General features: G+C 32.3%; 1 protein-coding gene across 1 annotated transcript in view; it reads right to left on the bottom strand.

Annotated features, from left to right (window-relative positions):
* Nucleotides 1-1,428: 1,428 nt before the first annotated feature.
* LOC146168131 (dynein axonemal assembly factor 8-like) overlaps nt 1,429-20,800 on the bottom strand; it is a 43,442-nt gene continuing 24,070 nt past the window's right edge. Inside the window, exons 9-38 of the mRNA XM_083388943.1 lie at nt 19,009-19,089; nt 16,204-16,661; nt 15,764-15,869; nt 15,593-15,702; nt 13,940-14,025; nt 13,718-13,876; nt 13,432-13,641; nt 13,043-13,142; nt 12,819-12,982; nt 12,445-12,618; nt 12,201-12,305; nt 11,976-12,120; nt 11,272-11,469; nt 11,026-11,214; nt 10,737-10,956; nt 10,513-10,661; nt 10,050-10,183; nt 9,832-9,961; nt 8,482-8,633; nt 8,307-8,414; nt 7,801-7,908; nt 6,653-6,848; nt 6,058-6,191; nt 5,662-5,766; nt 5,330-5,534; nt 5,131-5,262; nt 4,708-4,755; nt 3,336-3,583; nt 3,149-3,234; nt 1,429-1,973 (exon numbers count right to left, since the gene is read on the bottom strand). Coding sequence (XP_083245069.1) covers nt 1,799-1,973; nt 3,149-3,234; nt 3,336-3,583; nt 4,708-4,755; nt 5,131-5,262; nt 5,330-5,534; nt 5,662-5,766; nt 6,058-6,191; nt 6,653-6,848; nt 7,801-7,908; nt 8,307-8,414; nt 8,482-8,633; nt 9,832-9,961; nt 10,050-10,183; nt 10,513-10,661; nt 10,737-10,956; nt 11,026-11,214; nt 11,272-11,469; nt 11,976-12,120; nt 12,201-12,305; nt 12,445-12,618; nt 12,819-12,982; nt 13,043-13,142; nt 13,432-13,641; nt 13,718-13,876; nt 13,940-14,025; nt 15,593-15,702; nt 15,764-15,869; nt 16,204-16,661; nt 19,009-19,089 — 4,615 coding nt within the window. The 3' untranslated portion in view covers nt 1,429-1,798. The remainder of the gene's footprint in view (nt 1,974-3,148; nt 3,235-3,335; nt 3,584-4,707; nt 4,756-5,130; nt 5,263-5,329; nt 5,535-5,661; nt 5,767-6,057; nt 6,192-6,652; nt 6,849-7,800; nt 7,909-8,306; nt 8,415-8,481; nt 8,634-9,831; nt 9,962-10,049; nt 10,184-10,512; nt 10,662-10,736; nt 10,957-11,025; nt 11,215-11,271; nt 11,470-11,975; nt 12,121-12,200; nt 12,306-12,444; nt 12,619-12,818; nt 12,983-13,042; nt 13,143-13,431; nt 13,642-13,717; nt 13,877-13,939; nt 14,026-15,592; nt 15,703-15,763; nt 15,870-16,203; nt 16,662-19,008; nt 19,090-20,800) is intronic.

Genomic DNA, 20,800 nt, shown 5'->3' with positions numbered 1-20,800 from the left:
TGTGGTGCTCCTTATTTTCGACATTGTGTCCAATACTACGTGCCTATTGCAAAAGTGGCGTTTCTACATAGCTTTTTTTATAAATGACGTCAAAACTTTTATCGTTTTGGCACACAGTTTTTGCTGTTACGTGAGTGGTCAGTAATCTGTGGGCCGCGGCCGGCGAGCTTCTGTTTATCACTTCACTTTTATTAGGTAGTAGTGGGCCGCGTGATAGCCCTACAGTACAGTCAATCTACTATGTTTTAAAATGGTGTAGCTAAGAGTTTTTATTTGCATCATAGGGCCACCGCCCACCAGGCCAATAACTGTACGTTTAGCCAAGTTTCACAGTGTTTTCACACGAACGTTTTTTAGTTTTAATTAAATCTATTCAGCCCATAAGCACTATGCTTACTTTGGCGTGTTGCGTCGTCTGACTTATAAACCCAACTAAGTCAAATGCCTGTTAGATTAGAGTTAGACTATAAATGGCGTTATTTTGTGAATATTTGAATGCATTTTATCTGCTTCATTTCCCCCCGGCCTTACTGCGCCGCTTCGCGCTTCGCGCTTCGCGGCACAATTTCTTTCCCCCTCTCTTTTGCCCCCTTCCCCCCCCCCCCAAAGTGAACTTTAGTAGCCTACATGGCACTGCTTATTTACCGCGAGGTAAAAACAAAATGCGAAACAGGTGTTAACAGAAAGATGTACACTGCCACCATGTTTCGCAAATTTGCGGCCGTAAAACATGTTGTTTTGTAATGAGTAAAAAGTAATTTTACTAAGATGAGCCACTTTCTAAAAGGCAAGTCCCATGGGCGGCTTATCTCCCTAAAGAGAGAATAAAACGCTCAGCATGATGTCAGTCGCTTTGTTGCTTCGCGAGCTGAACAAAGCAAGCGTTATAGCAAGTTAACAAAAACCTTTTTTCAACTTTTTTTACTGATCTACTTTGATTCACTGAACTACTATTTACGTAGGCCCAGTCGTGAATGACAATTATCAAGTTAATATCAACAAAACGAAATATAACACAATAAAGTTTGTTTTAATTCAACTTAACTTGATTATTGTTTTGGGCTTCCAACTTGTTTCGTTAAAATAACCCCACTTTTAGCATAACAAATTGTATTGCCAGATTAGTGAAGAGAGGGTGAAAACATTCAGACACCTTTCGTTATTTTTTGGCACGAAAGACAATCTTAGCGGGTTGAAGCATGTTTAGTAGCCTATATTCTTGTCCGAAAAAAGTCTGTCATTTCAAATTCTAGGCTCAAATATAAATTCAAAACAAGGAAAAGCTGTTTTATAATAAACGGTATCATATTTAATATAAATTAGTATAAAAAAGCAAAAACAGTAAATGTTTACACCACAAAGAATTCAATAAAATAATTTGGTATAGAAAAAAAAAAAAAATATATATATATATATAAAGATAGAGGTTAAAGATTTAAACGTTACCCAAAAATCACGTCCAACAAAATACAAAGATTAAAAAAAACACAGAAAACATATAATCGGTTGTACAATTTAAAGACATTTTGCAGTAAACGTGTATTTTTACATTTATATATGTACTTTAGTTTAATGTGGTCATTACATTTTATAAATGTTATTTCATTGATATCATGTTTAAAAACCCAATATTTTTCAAATATTACAACAAAGCACAATTCACAGTGATAAACACTTAATATTTGTCTTATTTTATTACAGATTAATATTTTTTTCCCAACATATGAGTTAATTAATAGTCAAATCATATAATAAAACGTATTATTATTGAGAATGGTTTTTAGATACTATATGGTTGTTATGTGCCATTATGGCCCTTCCACTCCAAAGCTCTTTTATGACCAATAGTTATCACCGATCTTCGGTTTTCAACTCGATTGAACAAGTATTGTATGCACATTTTAGTTTGCGAAACAGTTTGTGTTCTTAGAATTGGATTGAAATCTTGTACATTACTCGATTTGTAAGACTTGCTGTAAACACAGACAACTTTATGTTAATTACTGATTTACCTAAAAAGTTTCTTCATTAGTATAAAATATTCGTTTTAACAATATAATGCCCTTTTATACTTGGTGCCATTAAAGTAGTTAATTATATAAAGCTATCATACTACCCTTACCAACATTCTAAAAAAGTTTCGTAGCCAATAGCTTTATAAGTTAAAAAGTAACTTGCCTAATTTACAATGTGAAAAATCTTACTGCGTTTCCACTGCCGCTGTTTACAATAAGCTCATGACCACCAACTCATTAAAGGTAGCGACGTAAATTGATTCTGGCGTGATTAACAACGTGCCATATTTAGAATTATTTTTTTTTTAATCTGTATATTTAAACTCACGATACGATACCAACTAAAAATGATGTATCAACAAGGACTCCCCTAATCCTTACTCTGTAACATTAATAATAAATTGATACTTTTTTTCCAATTTGAGCCGTATTTACCACAGACGTGAAACAGCATACATAGTTGGTAAACTTATTTACGCGTAATAACTGAGGTACAAATCGAAATATTACAAAAAATGTATTAAACTAAAAACACTAAAAAATATCCAAGTCAAGTGATTATTCAAAATAATGCAGTCAAGTCTAACGTTGCTGAACAAAGGAAAAAAATTGTGAAATAAATAGTTACGGTATGGGATGTTTTGTAACTTGAAAATGCCGCCAAAAAAGAATTAGCAAAATAGCGAAAAACAAACTAGCTAACTTAAAATAACAATAACTAAATATGATAATACCCGCTTAATTGCGACCCTTTGCCAAAAACATATTTTTTTCACTAATTTCGCCAACATTTTTTAGTTGGCGGGCAACCAAGAAAAGTTAATGGATCCTCAGTGGACCGGCCCATTTGGCAGTCTGTACTAATAACCGCCCCCTCCCTTTGGCTGTCTTGAATTACGCTTAAATAATAATTGGCTACTAATTTTAGAATTTACGACTAACGAATTGGGCATAAAATATCAAAACTAGTCCAGTACGAACTACTAGTACTAAAACAAAATCAACCAAAAGGCAAACTTTTTTTTTCTGTTAAATAAGTTTTAAGAATGGGAAATCACTAATATAATACTAAATTCGCGATTGTAATTGCTCTGGCGGTCATGGAAACGCAGTATCTAAATAAGAAACCGCACCTTCCCAAAATGGAATCGAACAGAATAAGGCCATTTTCACGCTGCATCAGTAACACAAAGCATGGTTCCTGCGTCAGCAATTTTATCTAAAAATATGTTAGTGGTTATTAATTTACAGTAGCAAAGAAAAATAAAGGTAGTTTTTTAATAATATTTTACTATTGTTAATAAACCATGAATTACTGACCATGCTTTTGAGTTTAGTTGGACTTTTTTCTCCCATCATTTGAGAAACTTTTTGTGCTTGACTTTGTTGCAAGTATGACATTCGCCAGGCACACAATTCGTAACCTTGAGTGAGTAGTTGATCAAGAATTTCAACGAAATGCGGAGGTTTCGGGGTTACTGTTGAGAGCTTACTGGGTTTCAAAATTAATGTTGATGTTATTATGACGCAAACAGATTGAATATCCATACCAGATGCGCCAAAAAGATCTGAAAATAAGCCACGTCACATAAAATGGTATTTTACAGACACATGGTACCCTAATCTTAAAATTATTTGGATGTGAAATATTGGTTAATTAGTATAAGTTGCCTCATAATAGCTAGAATTTTACGATATTTACAACCCAATTTGTTTAAAATGATTTTTCAAAACGTTCAAAAAATTACAACACACAAGGTCAAAAAGGTGCTGATTCATAATAATGTACGTCATTGGTTCTAAAACTTTTTTAGCTTGCGGCACAGTTAAAAAAGTTGACTATATTTTTTATACATATACGTATAGATATATAAGCTACAACATTGAGTTTATTTGGTATGACAAAATCCAATGCGTTGGCCCATTTTTTCCGCGATTATGTTTCAACAATATATTTATTTTCTTGTTTTATTTCTTCAAAAGCACGATTGATTTGTTATTATGATGCCGAGGCAACCGCAGACCACTTATCACTATTAATTAAATGTTGACGGCATAAAGATGTCATATGTTGTATTGTCTATATACAGTACACTATACAGCGTTACTATCTGATCTGCGGTGATGTATGAGTTACCCGCATTTTTTAACGTCTGAAGTCGACAGTCAGCCATTACATGAATATTTGAAAACACAAACATACAACGCATACCCTGCGACCCGGGTCTTAGACGTTCTTCTGAACATTTTACTAGACTAAAAGAAGCAAGCTAGCACGCTTTAAGCTACAGTTTAGACTGTGGTAACCATCCGTCAATATATTCTTAGAACATTTATAATAGATTGTTTAATAGATTGTTTTAATTCTTGCCGAATAACTCCGTAAGGTCAATGATTACCTCCACCAATGATTTCATCCCTAACCAAAATTCTAAATTGTATTCTTTTGTAAACGTTATGTAGTTTTAATACGAGACAAGTCTCAAATCTAAAAGCACTTTGAAGTTGCTGTGGCAAAATATTTGCTTATAAGTTATAACAGGTAACACAATATTTTTCTGCTTGCTAGACAATTTACCAAAAATAATCAACAAACACTTGTTTTAAAAAGTTTAAAAACAATGCAATATAACGTATAAAATAAGAATTAGAGATATGTATTGTGTAATATTTTAAGAAACAAACTTCATACCAACTGTTGGATCTGTACAAACTCGTACTTCCCTTCCTTTCATATTTTCTGAAAAAAATATTTTAAAATAGGACACAATAAATTTCCAAACAAAAATAGTATACAACAATATTTAAAAGTTCAAAAAGCAAAACACACACTTATAAATTGTAACTCAAAATTAATGACAAAGTTTTTCCTGTTAGCCTAACAAGCGCATCGCTTCGAACAAAAATCAGGCAGTAAAAACATACTTTGTTTTTCCTGTCCTTCCATATTCACAAATTCAATACCATTTGAAAACTATTCTAACTGTACAGCACATTGCGATGCACTTGTAAAATAACAACAACTAAATAGTCTAGCAAGTTGTTTTATGGTGGATGTTTACATGGATAGCATCCAATAGGAAATATTTTGTCGTTGCTAAGATTCTATTGTTACCTTCGGACATAACAGAATCCTGTGCCGGAGTTGGTATTTGTTCCATCTTAAGTTGAACTGTTTGCGTGCAACATAAACCATTCGGGAAGAATAATTTTTGTTCCTCACATGATGATACATAACTTTCTGAAACTAGGCAATATATTTACATAAGTAATAACACCGTACATTACTTACCAATACAATTTTATGTAACTACCATGAATTGCATTAGAAAACTCATCAATGCCAAATTCTGCCCTCCAATTAGCATTTTGGCCAGAAATGTAAGTATGTGTTTTGTAGGGAACATCTGGGCCTGCAACATCAAGCAATCTCCGAATGGCATTTCTTCTTAGCACACAAAGAACTAATGAAGCAGCTGAGGTCATGTGACTAATGAAGATATTCCGTTCACCTAGCATCTAAAGTTTGTACTTAGTTAATATACGTAGTACAAAAGTTTTACATGTTAGGTAATTAAAGAATGTAGGTTATTAAATTTAAATTGTATGTAGAGTGAAAAGAACAACGACTAATTCTATGAAGTACTTTATTGTATTTTGAAGGCATGATGTGAGAAGCTTGGTCTTCTGATAAGATTGTCATGTGAGCAGCAACAACTACAAAACCTTCTTGGTAAGCACATCGCAATATCTAAACAAAATATTGCTTTACATTTTAACAGGGAGTTGTTAAAGATATGAAACTGGCAAAATATTGCAGAGAACCTGACCGTTTCCACATTTCAAAGGTGTGCAATCATTGCTACTCTGTGTTTTTAGAGTAGATGACAAAGTGTTATAGATATTGTAGGTATTTCTCTCAGTGAACATTTTTTAATTGTAATTTTTTAAATTACATATCGCTACGGTAACTTTTTACACAAAGAGTAAAAGACGCCTGTTTTTAGGATTGTATAGTTCGGTAATTTGTTTATAAATTTACCTTTACCACATGACGAGGAAAGGCATCAGGTTTGATAATGAGAACAGATGTCAAGGGCTGCGGATGGTCCAACATGGTGTCAAATATACAACCCTCAGCTTGATGTACTAAACAAACTTTTTCTTTTTGCCGCTCTACGCAGTAAGCACCATAGTTAAAACTAACGGAAAAAAAGAAATCCAAATTTCTAAAAAGCTATATTTGTAAATCCACATTTTGTGAGAACAATTACCTAACTATTGCTAACTAAAACATGACACTGGGAAACAGATTCTATGGGCACACTGAAAATGCAAAGCAATTTTTTTTATATTAAGTTATAGCTCAGAGGTGGGCAAACTGTGGCTAACGAGAAGCACGTCATTGGCTGACATGATATTTTTTGTCGTTTGGCTGAATTGCAAAATTAATTCACTGTATATGTATCAACACTATTATTTTGCGACTTACTTAAGTTTTAGTTTTTTTATAAGTGACTTTTGAATTGAACAAGTTGGACTGGTGGTTCTTAAGTGTAAAAATACGTACTAACTAAGTATACAAAAAGGATAGGATAAACAATATTTAAAAAGTTACATATATGCCCAAAGCTTACTCTTTTTTTTCATCTTTTTTGGTTTGGAAACAATGTTGGACAAATAAGTTTGGTCACCGCCACCATCTTCTTCTTCACTTTTAACGATTTCACTATTAGTGCATTGGTATAATCCGAATGGAGGTGGGAGGTATTTAAGCAAAGGCCTGCAGCGATTGTCAGCAAAAAGCTCTTTATCGTTAAAGAACATCTTAACCTTCACAAAGCGTAAACAGGGTAAACAAACTTTTTTTGTCAGTCACACACGTCTTTGCGTGTATGTGCCTGTGGATTTGTTAGCCACCTTTTTTATCGTGTTTTATTCGCGCTTGTGCTTTTACGTGAATTTTAATTGTTTTCATTTATACTTTGACCTTGATGAAGCAGGGTTGACGGTTGTGCAAAAGCTTGTCGAGAATTCAATACAATTTGTCATTATACAGTGCCACCTGATTACTCTAACTGTAATCCAGCTATTGTGAGATCATCTTTTTTTCCAACATAACCGCATACTTATAATAGTACTGGGTGCTATAGGCGCTAATCAAGATTGGTTGATCAATCATTTTCATGTAAGCTAGCAAAGGCCGAAAAACTTACGCCAAGGCCCAGGTATATACTGTATAATTGCATGCAACGGCATCACCAGTATAAAAATAACAAACAAAAAACAACAGATAAAAAGTATCTGCTAGACCAGGGTTGCTCAAACTGTGGTCCGCGGACCACTAGTGGTGCTCAACGACTGCTCAGGTGGTCTGTGGCGGTATGAAAAGAAATTAAAAAGTCAAACATATACGTTTTACAGTACGTACCCAGTCAAAGATAATTGCCACAGTTATTCACAACATAATGATTTCAAACGCGTTTGCTATCCAGTATCGTAAATCATACTTGTTGCGCCTTTGTTGTAGTTTGTTAACGAAAAATTCTCGTATTCCTCGTCTATGACGTAATAATATATGCTTATCGCCATTCGAAAAATACAGGTGTTTCACATATAACACAAATAAGGAATTGATGATTTATGCAGAAAGAAGCAATCGCATCCGTCCCATTGATGCTGTCAGTTTTTTGTGTTATTTTTTGCTTTGTATTGCGGTCCGCGAAATAACACATTCACAAATAGTGGTCCTAAAAAGTTTGGGAAACCCTGTTATAGACTATACCTGTCTGTAAGCCATTTCCGGAGTTTTTGACAACAACCGATCACAGTTTTCAAGATATTGTTGACTATGTTGTTGATGATTATCCATTTTTAAAACTGATGAAATAATCTGAAATCATGGTTGCTTACTATTACCAAAGATACAGAGCATAATTAGTAAATATACGTACATTTTACATATAACGTTAAAAATCTGAAATACAAAATTCTTAATGATTTAGATATGCCATAACTGCAAATAAGTTTATTGCTTTTGTAGACACAGTGTGTGAAACATGGTTTAATGCAGCATGTTTCATACTGGTTTTATTGAAATTTCGACCACCCTCAAATACCTTTACCTCTGTGAAGCTTGCCTTCTTACCTCAGTTAACCAAAATATCTTACTTAAGTGTACCTTTTGGACAAACTAAATTTTATAGGGTCGAAAATAAATCAAGCAGATGACCGCAAATGGCACACGTGGTCTTTTAATTTGTTGTGGATTTTATATGCATTTTGACATACCTGAAATGCATTAACACGTCGTAAAACACATAAAAGGACAGGATTATCTTTCAAATGAGTCAAGCTCTTGCTCCATAAATCTGTTCCAATCTCAAAAGGAGTTAATTCCTACAACACCAAAAAAAAAAGCAATTTCACAAAAATGCCTGTCAATTAATATATAAAATATAATTACTTTAGCATAGTTAAAAGATAAACATGGAATATATTTAATTCCAAGCATTTCAAAGCCACGGAATTCAGAAGAATATTCTTCTTCCTGGTCATCAGTAGTGACACAGTTGAGATTTTCTCCAGGTTGTAAGGTAAATTCTCCATGAAGCAAGGCTGGATTAAAATAAACAAGTCAATGTTAAAGTTAATAGCTATACATGTTTATATATTAAAAAAATCTACTAAAATCTGATTGCATTACATACGTTTAAAAAAAAAGACAAGACTACTATGACTCATTTGAAGAGTGCTAACCTAAATTATATTTCACTGTTACTGTACACAGTTTATCATTTCTTATTTAATCTGCAGATAATCATAATTGAGTTAAACTGATGTAGTAATCACGATGTTAAATTATTATTAAAAGAAAAATGACAAGTGGGCCTAAAAAAGTAAAGTTGTGTGCATAACAATCTATTTTTAAAGCGTGACTCATTGGGCTCACAAAAATATGTGTGCATTGCTCGATAAAGTAACATCATGATAATTTAAAAAAATTCTGAGGTTAATTGTGCCCAGAGTTAGCGTGAAGCAAAACAATGCATTTGTCTTGTTTAAATTAATCTTAGATGAAGGTATTACTTACGGTATAACGGTCATGTTGTTAAGACAATAAAATATCATTAAAGGCTGCTACAAAATAGCATTAAACACTACAGTAATAAATTAATTATTATCAGGACTTAAAAATATTGATTTTGGTATTGTATTTTGACAGTTTGCTTCTCATTTTCTTCTGAAATTGAGTGGTAGCATATTAAAATAGCTCAGGAAAAACATACAGATTTTTTTTCACAAAAATAGCACACAAGACAACAAAATTAGAGTAATGATTAAGGACAAAGATTTGTAATGGTAAAACAGTGGGATGTGTCCAGTACACACTACTTTATAGTTTTCGGTTTATAGAATTTTCTCTAGGTCACCTAATGCAAGTGTTTAGCACTATCAATACCAACGCAGTTGAACAATGTCAAATCATTAAACAAAAATAATAACACTATACATTTTATGAATGGCTTAAAATAACAAGTATAAATAACTAACTAGTTAGCTTACACAGAAATCCAAGAAGCTCCTTATATAACCTACTTATATTGTATTGGTAGTGTTACAGACACCAAATTGAGCTAGTCCAATACTTAGTTTAAAGAGGATATTATTTAATGTAGGGTGTAAAAGAGGTAAAGTTATATTTTAAAATACAAATAAACTTTTGTAGTGAATAGCTGTTATAGTTACATGAAAATAGTATCCTGGTATACTAATTAAATGTTTATTAAAATATACAGAAAACAGGTGTTGTTACTTTGTAGTATGCAACCACTTTCTCTGATAATGCCTTTCCCCAATAGAGTTAGAACAACAATCTGCTCAAATTCAGGGTCAACAAAGAAAGACTGTGGAGAAAGTATTCTACCAAACTCAGCATCTGGAAACTAAAAGGGGGAGTTAATTCTGGCATATAATTTGTTAAGTTTTTAGTTAAATAAACGCTATATATTTACTAAACCTTGCACTACAGACCTTGCATATTGGTCCTAATAAGTGGTGAACAGTATCTTGGAACATGCAGATATGAAAGCATTGACTGGTAACAGAGGTTAAGTGACCTCTTTCTTGACTCGAAACCAAGCGGAAAATTAGTTCAGATTGTATACCTGAAATATTATACAGTAGAATATTTCAAATATATATTGTGAAATTTATTGTTTTGACTTTTTCACAACCAAATGTATTGTAAAGAGAAACAAATTATATTAATTAAAACAAAATTCTAAAATATTTTTTAGCTCTGACCAAATTTGAATTACTATTTCTCAACTAAATTGAACCTAGAATATTGTAAATCAGTATCATTTTTATAATAAATCAGTATCAGAGAAATACTACTAACACGTTAAGTTTAAGGTTGAGTATAATGACAAAAATGGAAATATAGAGGTTTATGCTGCACTCAACATCACAAAAATTTATACTATTTTATTACAAGAAATTAATCCAGCTTGGTGTATATGAGCATTTTCTCTTGAAAGTAACATTATTGTGGCTGGCCTTTGCCACCAATTATCAATTTCGTAATATTCTTCTTCCAAGGATTGTTGGATAGTACCATTGGGATGAAAGTAAACAACATACCTATAAAAAAACAGGTTATGGGAAAACATCAGAAATAGTAATATTTGGCAACATTAAAAATAATATTATTTAAACCTGCTTGAAATACCAAGCCCAACAACTTTTCTTTCATTCAAGTGCATTCTTTTTACACCTTCTATACTGAAGCCTTGTTCAGCAGCAATGGTTAAAATATCACCCAAAAATTGTGGAGGAAATCGAGAAGATATAACTAAGCAAACACAACTTGGGTAAAAGGTTGTAAGATAACTACTTGAGGAAATTCCAGACATGGGATTAGTCTCATTTTTAGAGTCTGAAACAAATAGTGCATGTTATTACTTTAGTAAATAGAAATGTGAAGAACTAAAAGTTTTCTAATTACATAAATGAGCATTTTGCATATTGTATTTGCCGCAACTTTGATTCCGCATGGATCTTGAATGATTTTCATTGTTAGTACTTAACGCAGAAAGCAACATATCATCTGTCACATCAATTCTTCCCCCAAACCAAACTGCCAATTGCTGTTGAACCCTATCTTGACTTCTTGGACAATTAAATGCATTGAGTTCTGCAAACAATGAAACATATTTATGTAGAAAAAAATAAAAATACTAGAAAGTACCACCATGAGTTTCTTTTTTTCTTTTCCTTTTTAATAGTTGGTCCCCATAAACCGCATTTAAAGAACCCTGGTCAGTAATTCTAGCCAAAACAGGATCTCGTGGTCCAATAATATGTAACATTTTTTTAATAGCGGATTTTCCTCTGACAACAAGTGCAACACAGGGAACTGTTTCATCAAGATCACACCCATAGTTTGACACTAAAAAACAAAAATCAATACATATTTTAGATTGTTTTCGTAATACCAAATAAGAATCCGTACAGTATGTGACCTACCTTTTAAATGTGGCTATTAAATAACTACCTGGTAATCATGGATGTCCGATAATAACGGATCAGAGCCGATACCTGATGCGAAGTGGTAGTAATGGTACTCATCCTTTACTGGGGTATAGGTGCCAATTGGATACCACAATAATAGGAAAAGTGATTTGTACTTTAAAAGTTAAATTTCTCAAGAGATAATAGGTTAACAATCGGAAGTAACTATTTTTTTAATTCTAAAGCAAATTTTGGCCTAATAACCTAAAGCAATAACCTTTAAACATTTAAACTTATTTATGCATAATTACGACATCATTTCTATTAAATTAGATTGTGATGCTTTTAGTACATCAGGTATAGATATCAACATGAGGTATTGGTATCAGAAATGTTCATAGCGTGTGGTATAATTTAGTGACTTTCTCAAAAACATTTACTTACAAGCATTGTTTTGAACAAATCTCCGTGTAACATAAGTAAGTCTTAAACCAACAACATCTAAACAGGACAATTGGAGACGCATGACAAGATCCATTAGGCAAAGAGGGTACGTGAAACTTTCTTTTTGCAAAAGACAGATGGTGTTCTAAAATAAATGTTATAAATAACACACTGATTTCTAATATAAATGAATAAACGATCTATTATCTTGATCTAAAATCCAACCTCAAGTTGAGAGTTCTCAAGAGAAGCCATGAAAACGTTTTGTTCGTCTGGTGATACAAGTTTCCAGAAAAACCCACATTTTCTGTTAAGTGCTTTGTGAAGTAACTATAGAATAATTATTTGATACTGATGATGCTCTATTAACATCCAAACATTTATCTTAACATATAAACAAACTAATTTCTTGCACTAAGTTTTACTTGTGATAAGATGCTTTTATTTAAAATGTAATAAAACAGTGTACCTTGGGATCATTTGATACAGTCATAAAAGTTGAAAGAGGTTTAGTGCAACATGAAAGAGAAACCTCATTAAGAGTGTAAATTGGTGATTCTGGACGGGCATGCCATGGACAAACATCTTGAATTCGATTAGATTGCAAAAAATTCCAAACTACTTGATAAAATGCGTTTTCTTTCTAAAAATAAAACAAGTGTAACAAATAATGTAAATTATAAATACTAACAATTGAATTTTAAAACCCAAATCGAAACAACAGTAAACAATTTAATTAAGTGTAACTTATACTGCATGGTTTCAGAATTTTCTATGTTAATCTGTTAAAAGCTTGGGGAAAGCATTATAGCCACAAAACTTTGTATATCACAATTGCGCTACCTTTGGCTTTTTACGTCGTCCATTATTATCTGGCTTGTAAAAGAAATTAGGAACAACAACAATGTTGGTGGCAATAGTTTGGGTTTCCTCCTGCCATACTTGGTGCATGGAAACAACATTAAAGGGGACTTCAACTAATCTTGAAATGTCCCCATCACAGTGTGCTGAAAAGTTTAACAAACTAAGCCATATAAATAACAAAAACAGAGAAAAAAGCTTTTTACCATGTTTCATATCATTATCTGGCTCTTGATCATTGTCACAGTCAAAAGTGAATATGTCTTCACGTGGAGGATCATGTGGCTTTTCTACTTTATCTGGGATCTAAAAAATCTCATTAATTTAGGGTCATAGAACAGAGTCCAATAAGGAGAAATTCCTATTTTCTCCACTGTTTTTGAACGTGTTACTAGAGTATTTATAACCAAAATATCACCATAACAGTCAGTGCTGTTGGGGAATATAACAAATTAGGTGTTGTTAAAATAGACAAAAAAAATAATGAATTTGTTTAAATCTAATATTATAAATATTCACGGTAGTGTTTGGACTTCATCAAGATATGGTTGTTCAAAAATTAGTAAAAATTGAACACACACAAAAACATATTTACCAAAGCAAACAGCCAAGACAATAGCAGCGGATATGTTAAAGACAAGCTGGTTCCACTATCAATCGGGTTAAAGCGATGCCTCGCATTTAACCGTGTATAAATAATTGATCCTGGGGAAGTCATTTGAAAACTTAGTAAAAGTAGTTTCTGAGGACATTTTTTCTCAACATTGAAAGGAACTGAATTAATATGTGATGAAAATGTTGCTTCCTGAAGTTAAAAAAAGTTTTATACAAATTACAAAAATCACAAATGCATAAAGTAGGATATCAATGAAGGGACGTACGCTATCATACAAATATGGAAACATTCGTTTTTCAACAGGTGAGGTTGTATCTTGAAAAACTTTGTTCAACAGTTTTGAAACCTCATGACGCCTTTTAAAAGGTATTTTGATGTCAGTGGTTTTATTCATAATTAAATCATCCATTTTGGTCATTGGAGGCTGATGAAAAGATAGATTAGTAAATAATTCAAAATCCCTTTAAAGCAGTAGCCAACAAATAACCTGATTGCGCTGATTTCTTAAAATGGAGAAGGTGGTATCTTTTGCCCCATTCATCGAAGTAAGGTTTTCAATTTTATTTTCATGTTCTTAATATAACAATACAAATTTATTTTTATTTTATCAATCAATTTATAAAAAAGTTAAACTAATCCAGGACGGTTAAACCTATGTACACATAAAATTATTTTACTGGTATTCATTCCTGCAATAGGCCGTTATGTGTAAGAAGCAGGGCTGAGGAGTCGGACTCGGGACTCGATTAAGACCATGTAAACCTACCTGAGTCCGATCTGACCATCAACTGTAAAATGTAAAAGCGGAATATCATGTGGTGAATATTTTCCAACCCATGTATTGTGAGTGCATATCCAGCTTATTTTGGTTAAGCAAATGGGTGATTTTTTTTTTTTTGGCTGTAGAATCAGAGCCGAACTCTGGACTTGACAAAATAGCATATTTGGCCGGAGTCAGACTCAGGTTTATTTATTTGGCGGAGTCAGAATCTGGTTATTTTTAACTAACTCCGCAGCCCTGGCAAGTGTGGAAAAGTAGAATAACACAATAGGAGCAGGATCTTAAAATTAAAATAGCTAAAAGGCCAAATAAAGACTAGTAGACTAACCCTAGGGCTCCAATCTACGAGAATCTATTGCCAGATGACTAGACTAATAAAAGGCCAGAAAGTATGAAAAAACTTTCTGTAACCAAAGATCACATATTTATCCCGCAACTCTTTATGACATCCATATTCATATTGTTATGCTTGGCAATGATTTATTTACCTTGCTTCTGTATTTCATGTATGTGGGCAGCTCGACTTGATGACCTAAAGGTCCTTTTGCTGTCTTTTTGTTATTCTTTATTATATTTTGTTTTTCAATGTTTGCAAAGATGCACAAAAATAAATTGAATTTGAACCTATCTCATTGAACATGCAGTACTTATAACTACTAACTTTAAAAAAGTACAAATTACTAGGCCTATATAAAAATTCTCGCTCGCTTCAATCGTCACATATTCATCACACTAGTATTTTTATGCATTTGAAAAAGAGTCTAATAAGAGGTTGGTAAAGTGTTTCTGCAAAAATGGGTTTATTTGGTGTAAAATTTTAGTCCACAAGGCTTTATATATGATCACAATAAAATGTGTAATGAAAATACTTAAAAGAATCGCGATAAATGTTATCGCATAAATCTAGTTTTAGGGTGTAATATGAGTAGGGACGTTCAACTCTCGGTTTAATGTTCATATGGAAAGTACACAATGGATTAGTGTGAAATGGAGTCAAATATAGTAAGTTAATGAAACTTATATTGTAAGTTCCAATCCTGGGTAGGCATGTCGTCTTTAGGCTGCATCACACAAATTTAGGCTGCATCACACAAAAAAAAATCACACAAACCCAACACACAGGGTGCATAAACAAGATTTGTGAGAAAAGCAAAAATTTTCTTACTTCTTTACTTAATATAGCCAAAAAATAGAGAAATTGCATAGTGACAAGTTTACAAATAAGATGATTTACATTGGCAGGCCGAAGGTTGTCCACCCATGATCTACATCTAAAACTTATTTTTATAGAATATCTTTGTATTATAACTTGGACTGTATCATGTATTTTTGTGGGAATACCCTTAATATATTACAAACCCAAGTTTTGTTTCTTTTCTTCTGCAACTTTTTTGGCAGCGACAGTGAGATCTTTGGTTGAACATGATAACATTGTGTTGACATATTGTGCGATATCTTTCCGGTCAAAGCTAAACAGTGAGCCAATGTTTTAAATTGAAGCAAAACAACAGTCCATTAAAGTCAGTATACCTTGTAGAAAATGATTCATCAGTTTGAATAGCCATTGAAGTAGCTTCAGTGCTCTCTAGCTTTAATAATTGTTTGTTTCTGTAAATATGAGTACTGTCTTCAATACCTAAAACAACAAAAAGTTTAACGTATTACTAATTTATAATATTATTACAGGGGAAAAACATTTTTATTTTATCAAGTAATGACTGGTTTACTGCTATTCTGTTTTAGTTCATGTGTAAACATTTTTGCCAAGACAACGGTACAAAATATTTAAAATCAGAAAAATTGTATAAAATGTTTTTAAGAGGATTGTGACAAAAAGTCATAAAAAAACAGTTCACGAAAACAAATAAGTATCCAGGCATTTAAAAGCACCAAGAGAAATACGCTTCATCCATGAAAAACATTTATAAACATTTTATTATGAATACTTTTCTAAACAGATAATAATTTACTTTTTTGTGGCTCTTCTGCAAAAAGAACTGTTGTCTTGCCAGATTCTTTAACGTCTAAATTTCTTCCTGTTGGTGGAGTTAGGCACTGCATTTCTTTGCTGACGGGTGTTTTTTCTTGCTTTAACCTTTGACTGGCATAGATTCCGGTTTTGTTTATGTCACCATTTGTTGACATAAATCTTGGTTCATTATTAAATTTAGGGTTTTTAAAACTATTTTTAAATGTTTCCTTCTGAGTCGGCTGATTACAAAAGTGCTTCGACTTTAAAGTGTGCACTTTGTCAACAATTTTATTCTTCAATAAATCTTTATCTAAATTATGTTCTTCATCATTGTTGACATTGAACTTCGCACTTTTACATGACAATCCTTTTTTTCTAGCTTGTGTTCGATTGATGGATGGAGAATCCTCCTTGCCGGATAATATTTCGTTATGATGCAGAAAATTTGTCTTAAATCTAAAAAGAATACAAAAAATCAAATATAGACCAAATTAAATTTTGTTAATGATAATTTAATAATTTATATTATAATCTGTCTTTAACAAAAAGCAAAATATTAAAAAGGTACTATTTATTTAAACATGTGTTTTGAATATTTTTTTACACTAATTGTAAATAGAGTTTTACATTATCAGGCTAATAACTACTTAAAACAGTATTATTATAACTTTACAAAAAGCTTATACATAGCGAGGTACAAAAAAGTAAGTATAAGGTGTAATATTAGGCTATGTTTTTATATTTAATTATATAATGTTTTAATTTTATTCCTTAGATGGTTTGACAATACTTTGCATTCAACCAATATAGAACACCAAGCAAAACATTGGTAAAAATAAGTTTTTTAATAATGTGGTCACTAATATTAATTCCATTTTTTTATAGAATAAAAGTTCAAAAATATACCCCAAACTATTGTTATTTGCATTCATTTGTATGTATACATCAAAATCCAGGTGCTAGATTTACATTTAGCAGTAAACAGGTCAAAGTAACTGTAGATTTTCATTCATATTGTGAAAATAACTGCTCTTGGTAGCCATGGTAGTGAAATAAATCTTTTGATTGAGAATTTTTAAAACTTTGCAAATATGCATGAGACTTTGTCTACAAATTTAGATCGTTAACTGTAAAGTGTTTGTAACATTCAACTGGGTAAATTTGTAAGATAAAGTAACATTTTGTCATCTCTTAGATTAAACAATAAATACCCACATGTTTAGGACGATTTTCAACTTCTAAGTCAGTATATGTGTTTGTTTATAGTTTTAAATAAGGATTATATGTGCAAAAGGTTGTTTGGTTTGGGTGTGCAATACTTTGATTAAGCAAAACAAACAATTAACTATTATCAAAGTAACATATTTGTTTGGTAATTGCGTTATCATTGTAAAAAAAAAGAAAAAAATATTTGTTTTCAAGCTTACACCTGGTTCTCATGCATTTAGGTTACACCTTTTTAAAACATATTTCAGCTGAAGAAAATAAATTTCAAGTAAGTAAAATCAATTTTAAACAAAAACATTTAAAGTAGTTTAACCTATAAATGGTTTACCACACCACAATGAGTAAAGATTGGTATCTTTGTGAACATCAAAAAATATTTTATACTGTTAAAAATATCATTAATAAAATACTACATTGAGGGCAAAAACATGTTTAAACACAAATCCATTTAGGTTTAATAGTGTGAAAAGAGACTCCAGCCATAATACCGAGATAAAAACAACACCAACATCAGAATAAAACACAATTCGGAATAAAGCCAAAATAGAACTAATACCTAATGCAGGTATTAGGACTGTCTAATTTGGAATAAGTCCTAAATCCGTCGGAATAAGATCTTGAAGGTCAGAATCAGGCCTAAACAACACTTTACCTAATCCCAAACCCCAACCCTAAGTACATCACTAATTCCCCTAATAATTTTAACACTAACCCATTTTCTAACCCCATTACCCACCAATAACCCCAAACAGGACTAAATATCAGGTGCCACAGTGGCGCCCTGACAGCGTCGGTAAGACTAGGGCGTCCAAAGGTAGTCACCAAAACGGCCGACACAAACCCATGGCTCCGATCGTCTCATACACTTTACCCACAGGTTCGGGCGTTATTGTGGCCATTTAGGACTTATTCCGAAGAATTTAGGCCTTATTCCGATGTATTTAGGCCTTATTCTGATGAATTTAGGACTAATTCCGATAAATTTGTACCTTATTCCGACGAATTTAGGAACTATTCTGATGAATTTAGACCTTATTCCGATCAATTTAGGCCTCATTCTCCTATTCCGAAAGATTTAGGTCTTATTCAGACGATTTTAATCTTATGTCGTGCCGTATATTACGACGTATTTGGATGTATTTTGTTGTTGGTCTTAATACTATGGTTTTATAGATTTTTTTGCTTTAGGTATTGTTGCTTTTTAGGTCTTATTGTGTGTTTCCGTGTAAAGCAATCCTTGCCAATTGTTTAATATTATGCATAATTCAATCTTTTTAAAAGTTCTACTTTTGGAAATACTACACTGTTTAGAAATACATAATATCACACAAATACTGTAGAGGTATTAGAGATATCTTCAATACATCATATTACTGTTTTAGTCAGATTATAAAGTGTAGCTTCACACTATAGACTTTAACTAAGTTTTTTACAATGACTATTTTTTTGAACAACAAGTGCTAAATAGTCGCTTTTCAACATTTATGTATGGTCTGTGTGTCAAAAATGTAATGGTTTTTAGTATAAATGTATTTTAATGCGGTAAAAAATATATACACATCAATATGATGAAAACCTTTTACGAAGTTCTTTCCACTGCTCAAATTCATCTTCTGAATCATCACTCTCATTATGATGTTTACACAAGAATGTAGACCTAAAAGTAAAAAAACACAGTATACCTAAATAAATAGCATACATTCAAACAATAGGGTGATATTGACTACAGTCTTCAGTAAAAACCTAGTAAAATGGCAAATAGACATGCAGAAAATGTGAAAGCAAACAGACCCCTTAATCCCACATTCTTTTTACTAGCTTTATATCCCTTGACACAATTTAAAAAACATAATACATAGAGTGACCGACCAGCAAACAGACACAGAAACTAATTGAATTTAACCTAGGACTAAAACTCTCTAAAATGCACAATGTTAATAAATAGCCCAGCACACAACACTATTCCTGGTTCACAATATAAAAGTATACTTGATTTCATTAAAAAATGTAACCTGACCATAGGTAAACTGAGCTTCCTAAAAACTACATAAACATATGTACAAATAACGTCACCATTAGACAGAATATTCCACAAACTCTATTAAACCCAGACTAGTCGCCTAGGCTAAACAATATATATAGTATCACCTTCAACAACTAAAATGTAACACTAGCCATCAAAATGCAGGGTAAACAAAACATTTAACTCTATTCTGTAAAATTGGGACTGCCTTTAGGCCATATATTAATCCATAAACGGCCCAGGGTGAATATCAAGAAACAGATGTTGAAGAACAACTGTCAACACAGCATTGTGAAGTATGTGGGGACAGTTTTACTAGCTATGAAGAAAGGGTTTTTACTCCCGAAAAGTACACCAAATGAGCCTAATGATCATATCAAAGATCTTAATTTGTCAAAATAAGCATTTGAGGTTTAGCTTCAAGGCAAAAGAAGAAAAACTGCTTAAAGCTAGATGCAAAGGTAATAAACCGGACTAGAGAAGAGAAACCACTTTCTTTTTTAGTCAAGGTGTGGACCATGTATATTGTTATGGTATACCTGGACTTTTCCTCAAACTGAAAGTCCCAGACTGCAAACCTGAAAGCTAGTGATTGTTTATAAAAGCTGTAACAGAAGTTTAAATGTGTTCTTCTGTATAAACCACTATGCATCTCTGCCAATCAAGTATCAAAATGCCCAATTGGTTTTACAAAAGATCAGATATGCTGATCCCCGGTGGTCCATTGGAATTGACCTACAGATGCTGCTTTAGTTTAGACAGCATATATTGGGTACATTAAACATCTTTGCTTTATGTGATTGTGGACAGCATTGGGTAAAAAAAGACAAACCTAACATGGTCAAAAAAACGTTCGAAGAAAAAAGATCATTCTTCAGCCCCTTCATATTAAGCTTGGGTTAATGAAACAATTTGGGCATTCAATAAGAAGGTGATTGTTTTAAATATATTTGTAGCTTTTTTCCAGGACTGTCAACTGAAATATTAGCTGACATTTTTAATAGGCCTCCAAATTGTAAATTAATAAAAGATTCAAATTTTGAACGAGCATGAACGGAGTGAAATTTAAAGCTAGGTCATTTTTTAAAACGGTTTTAAAAAAACTTTTGGAAAATCACAAAGCAGAAAACTGTGCAAAGCTTGTGGAAAATAAGCTCAAGGCTTACTAAAAGAAGGGACAAAATATTAGCATAAAAGTGCATTATTTCCACAGCCATTTTGATAAATTTCCGTCCAAATTTAGGCAAATTTTTGGAAGAACAAAGGGAGAGATTCCATCAAAATATAAGGGTTATGCATGAAAGATATCAAGGTTAATTGAACGAAAGCATGTTGTTCTACTGTT

The sequence above is a fragment of the Ascidiella aspersa genome, chromosome 1, assembly GCF_963924565.1.
Source record: "Ascidiella aspersa chromosome 1, kaAscAspe10.2, whole genome shotgun sequence".
Classification (NCBI taxonomy): domain Eukaryota; kingdom Metazoa; phylum Chordata; class Ascidiacea; order Phlebobranchia; family Ascidiidae; genus Ascidiella; species Ascidiella aspersa.
Note: the sequence above shows the minus strand (reverse complement) of the source record. Positions and strands in the feature narration are given on the sequence as shown.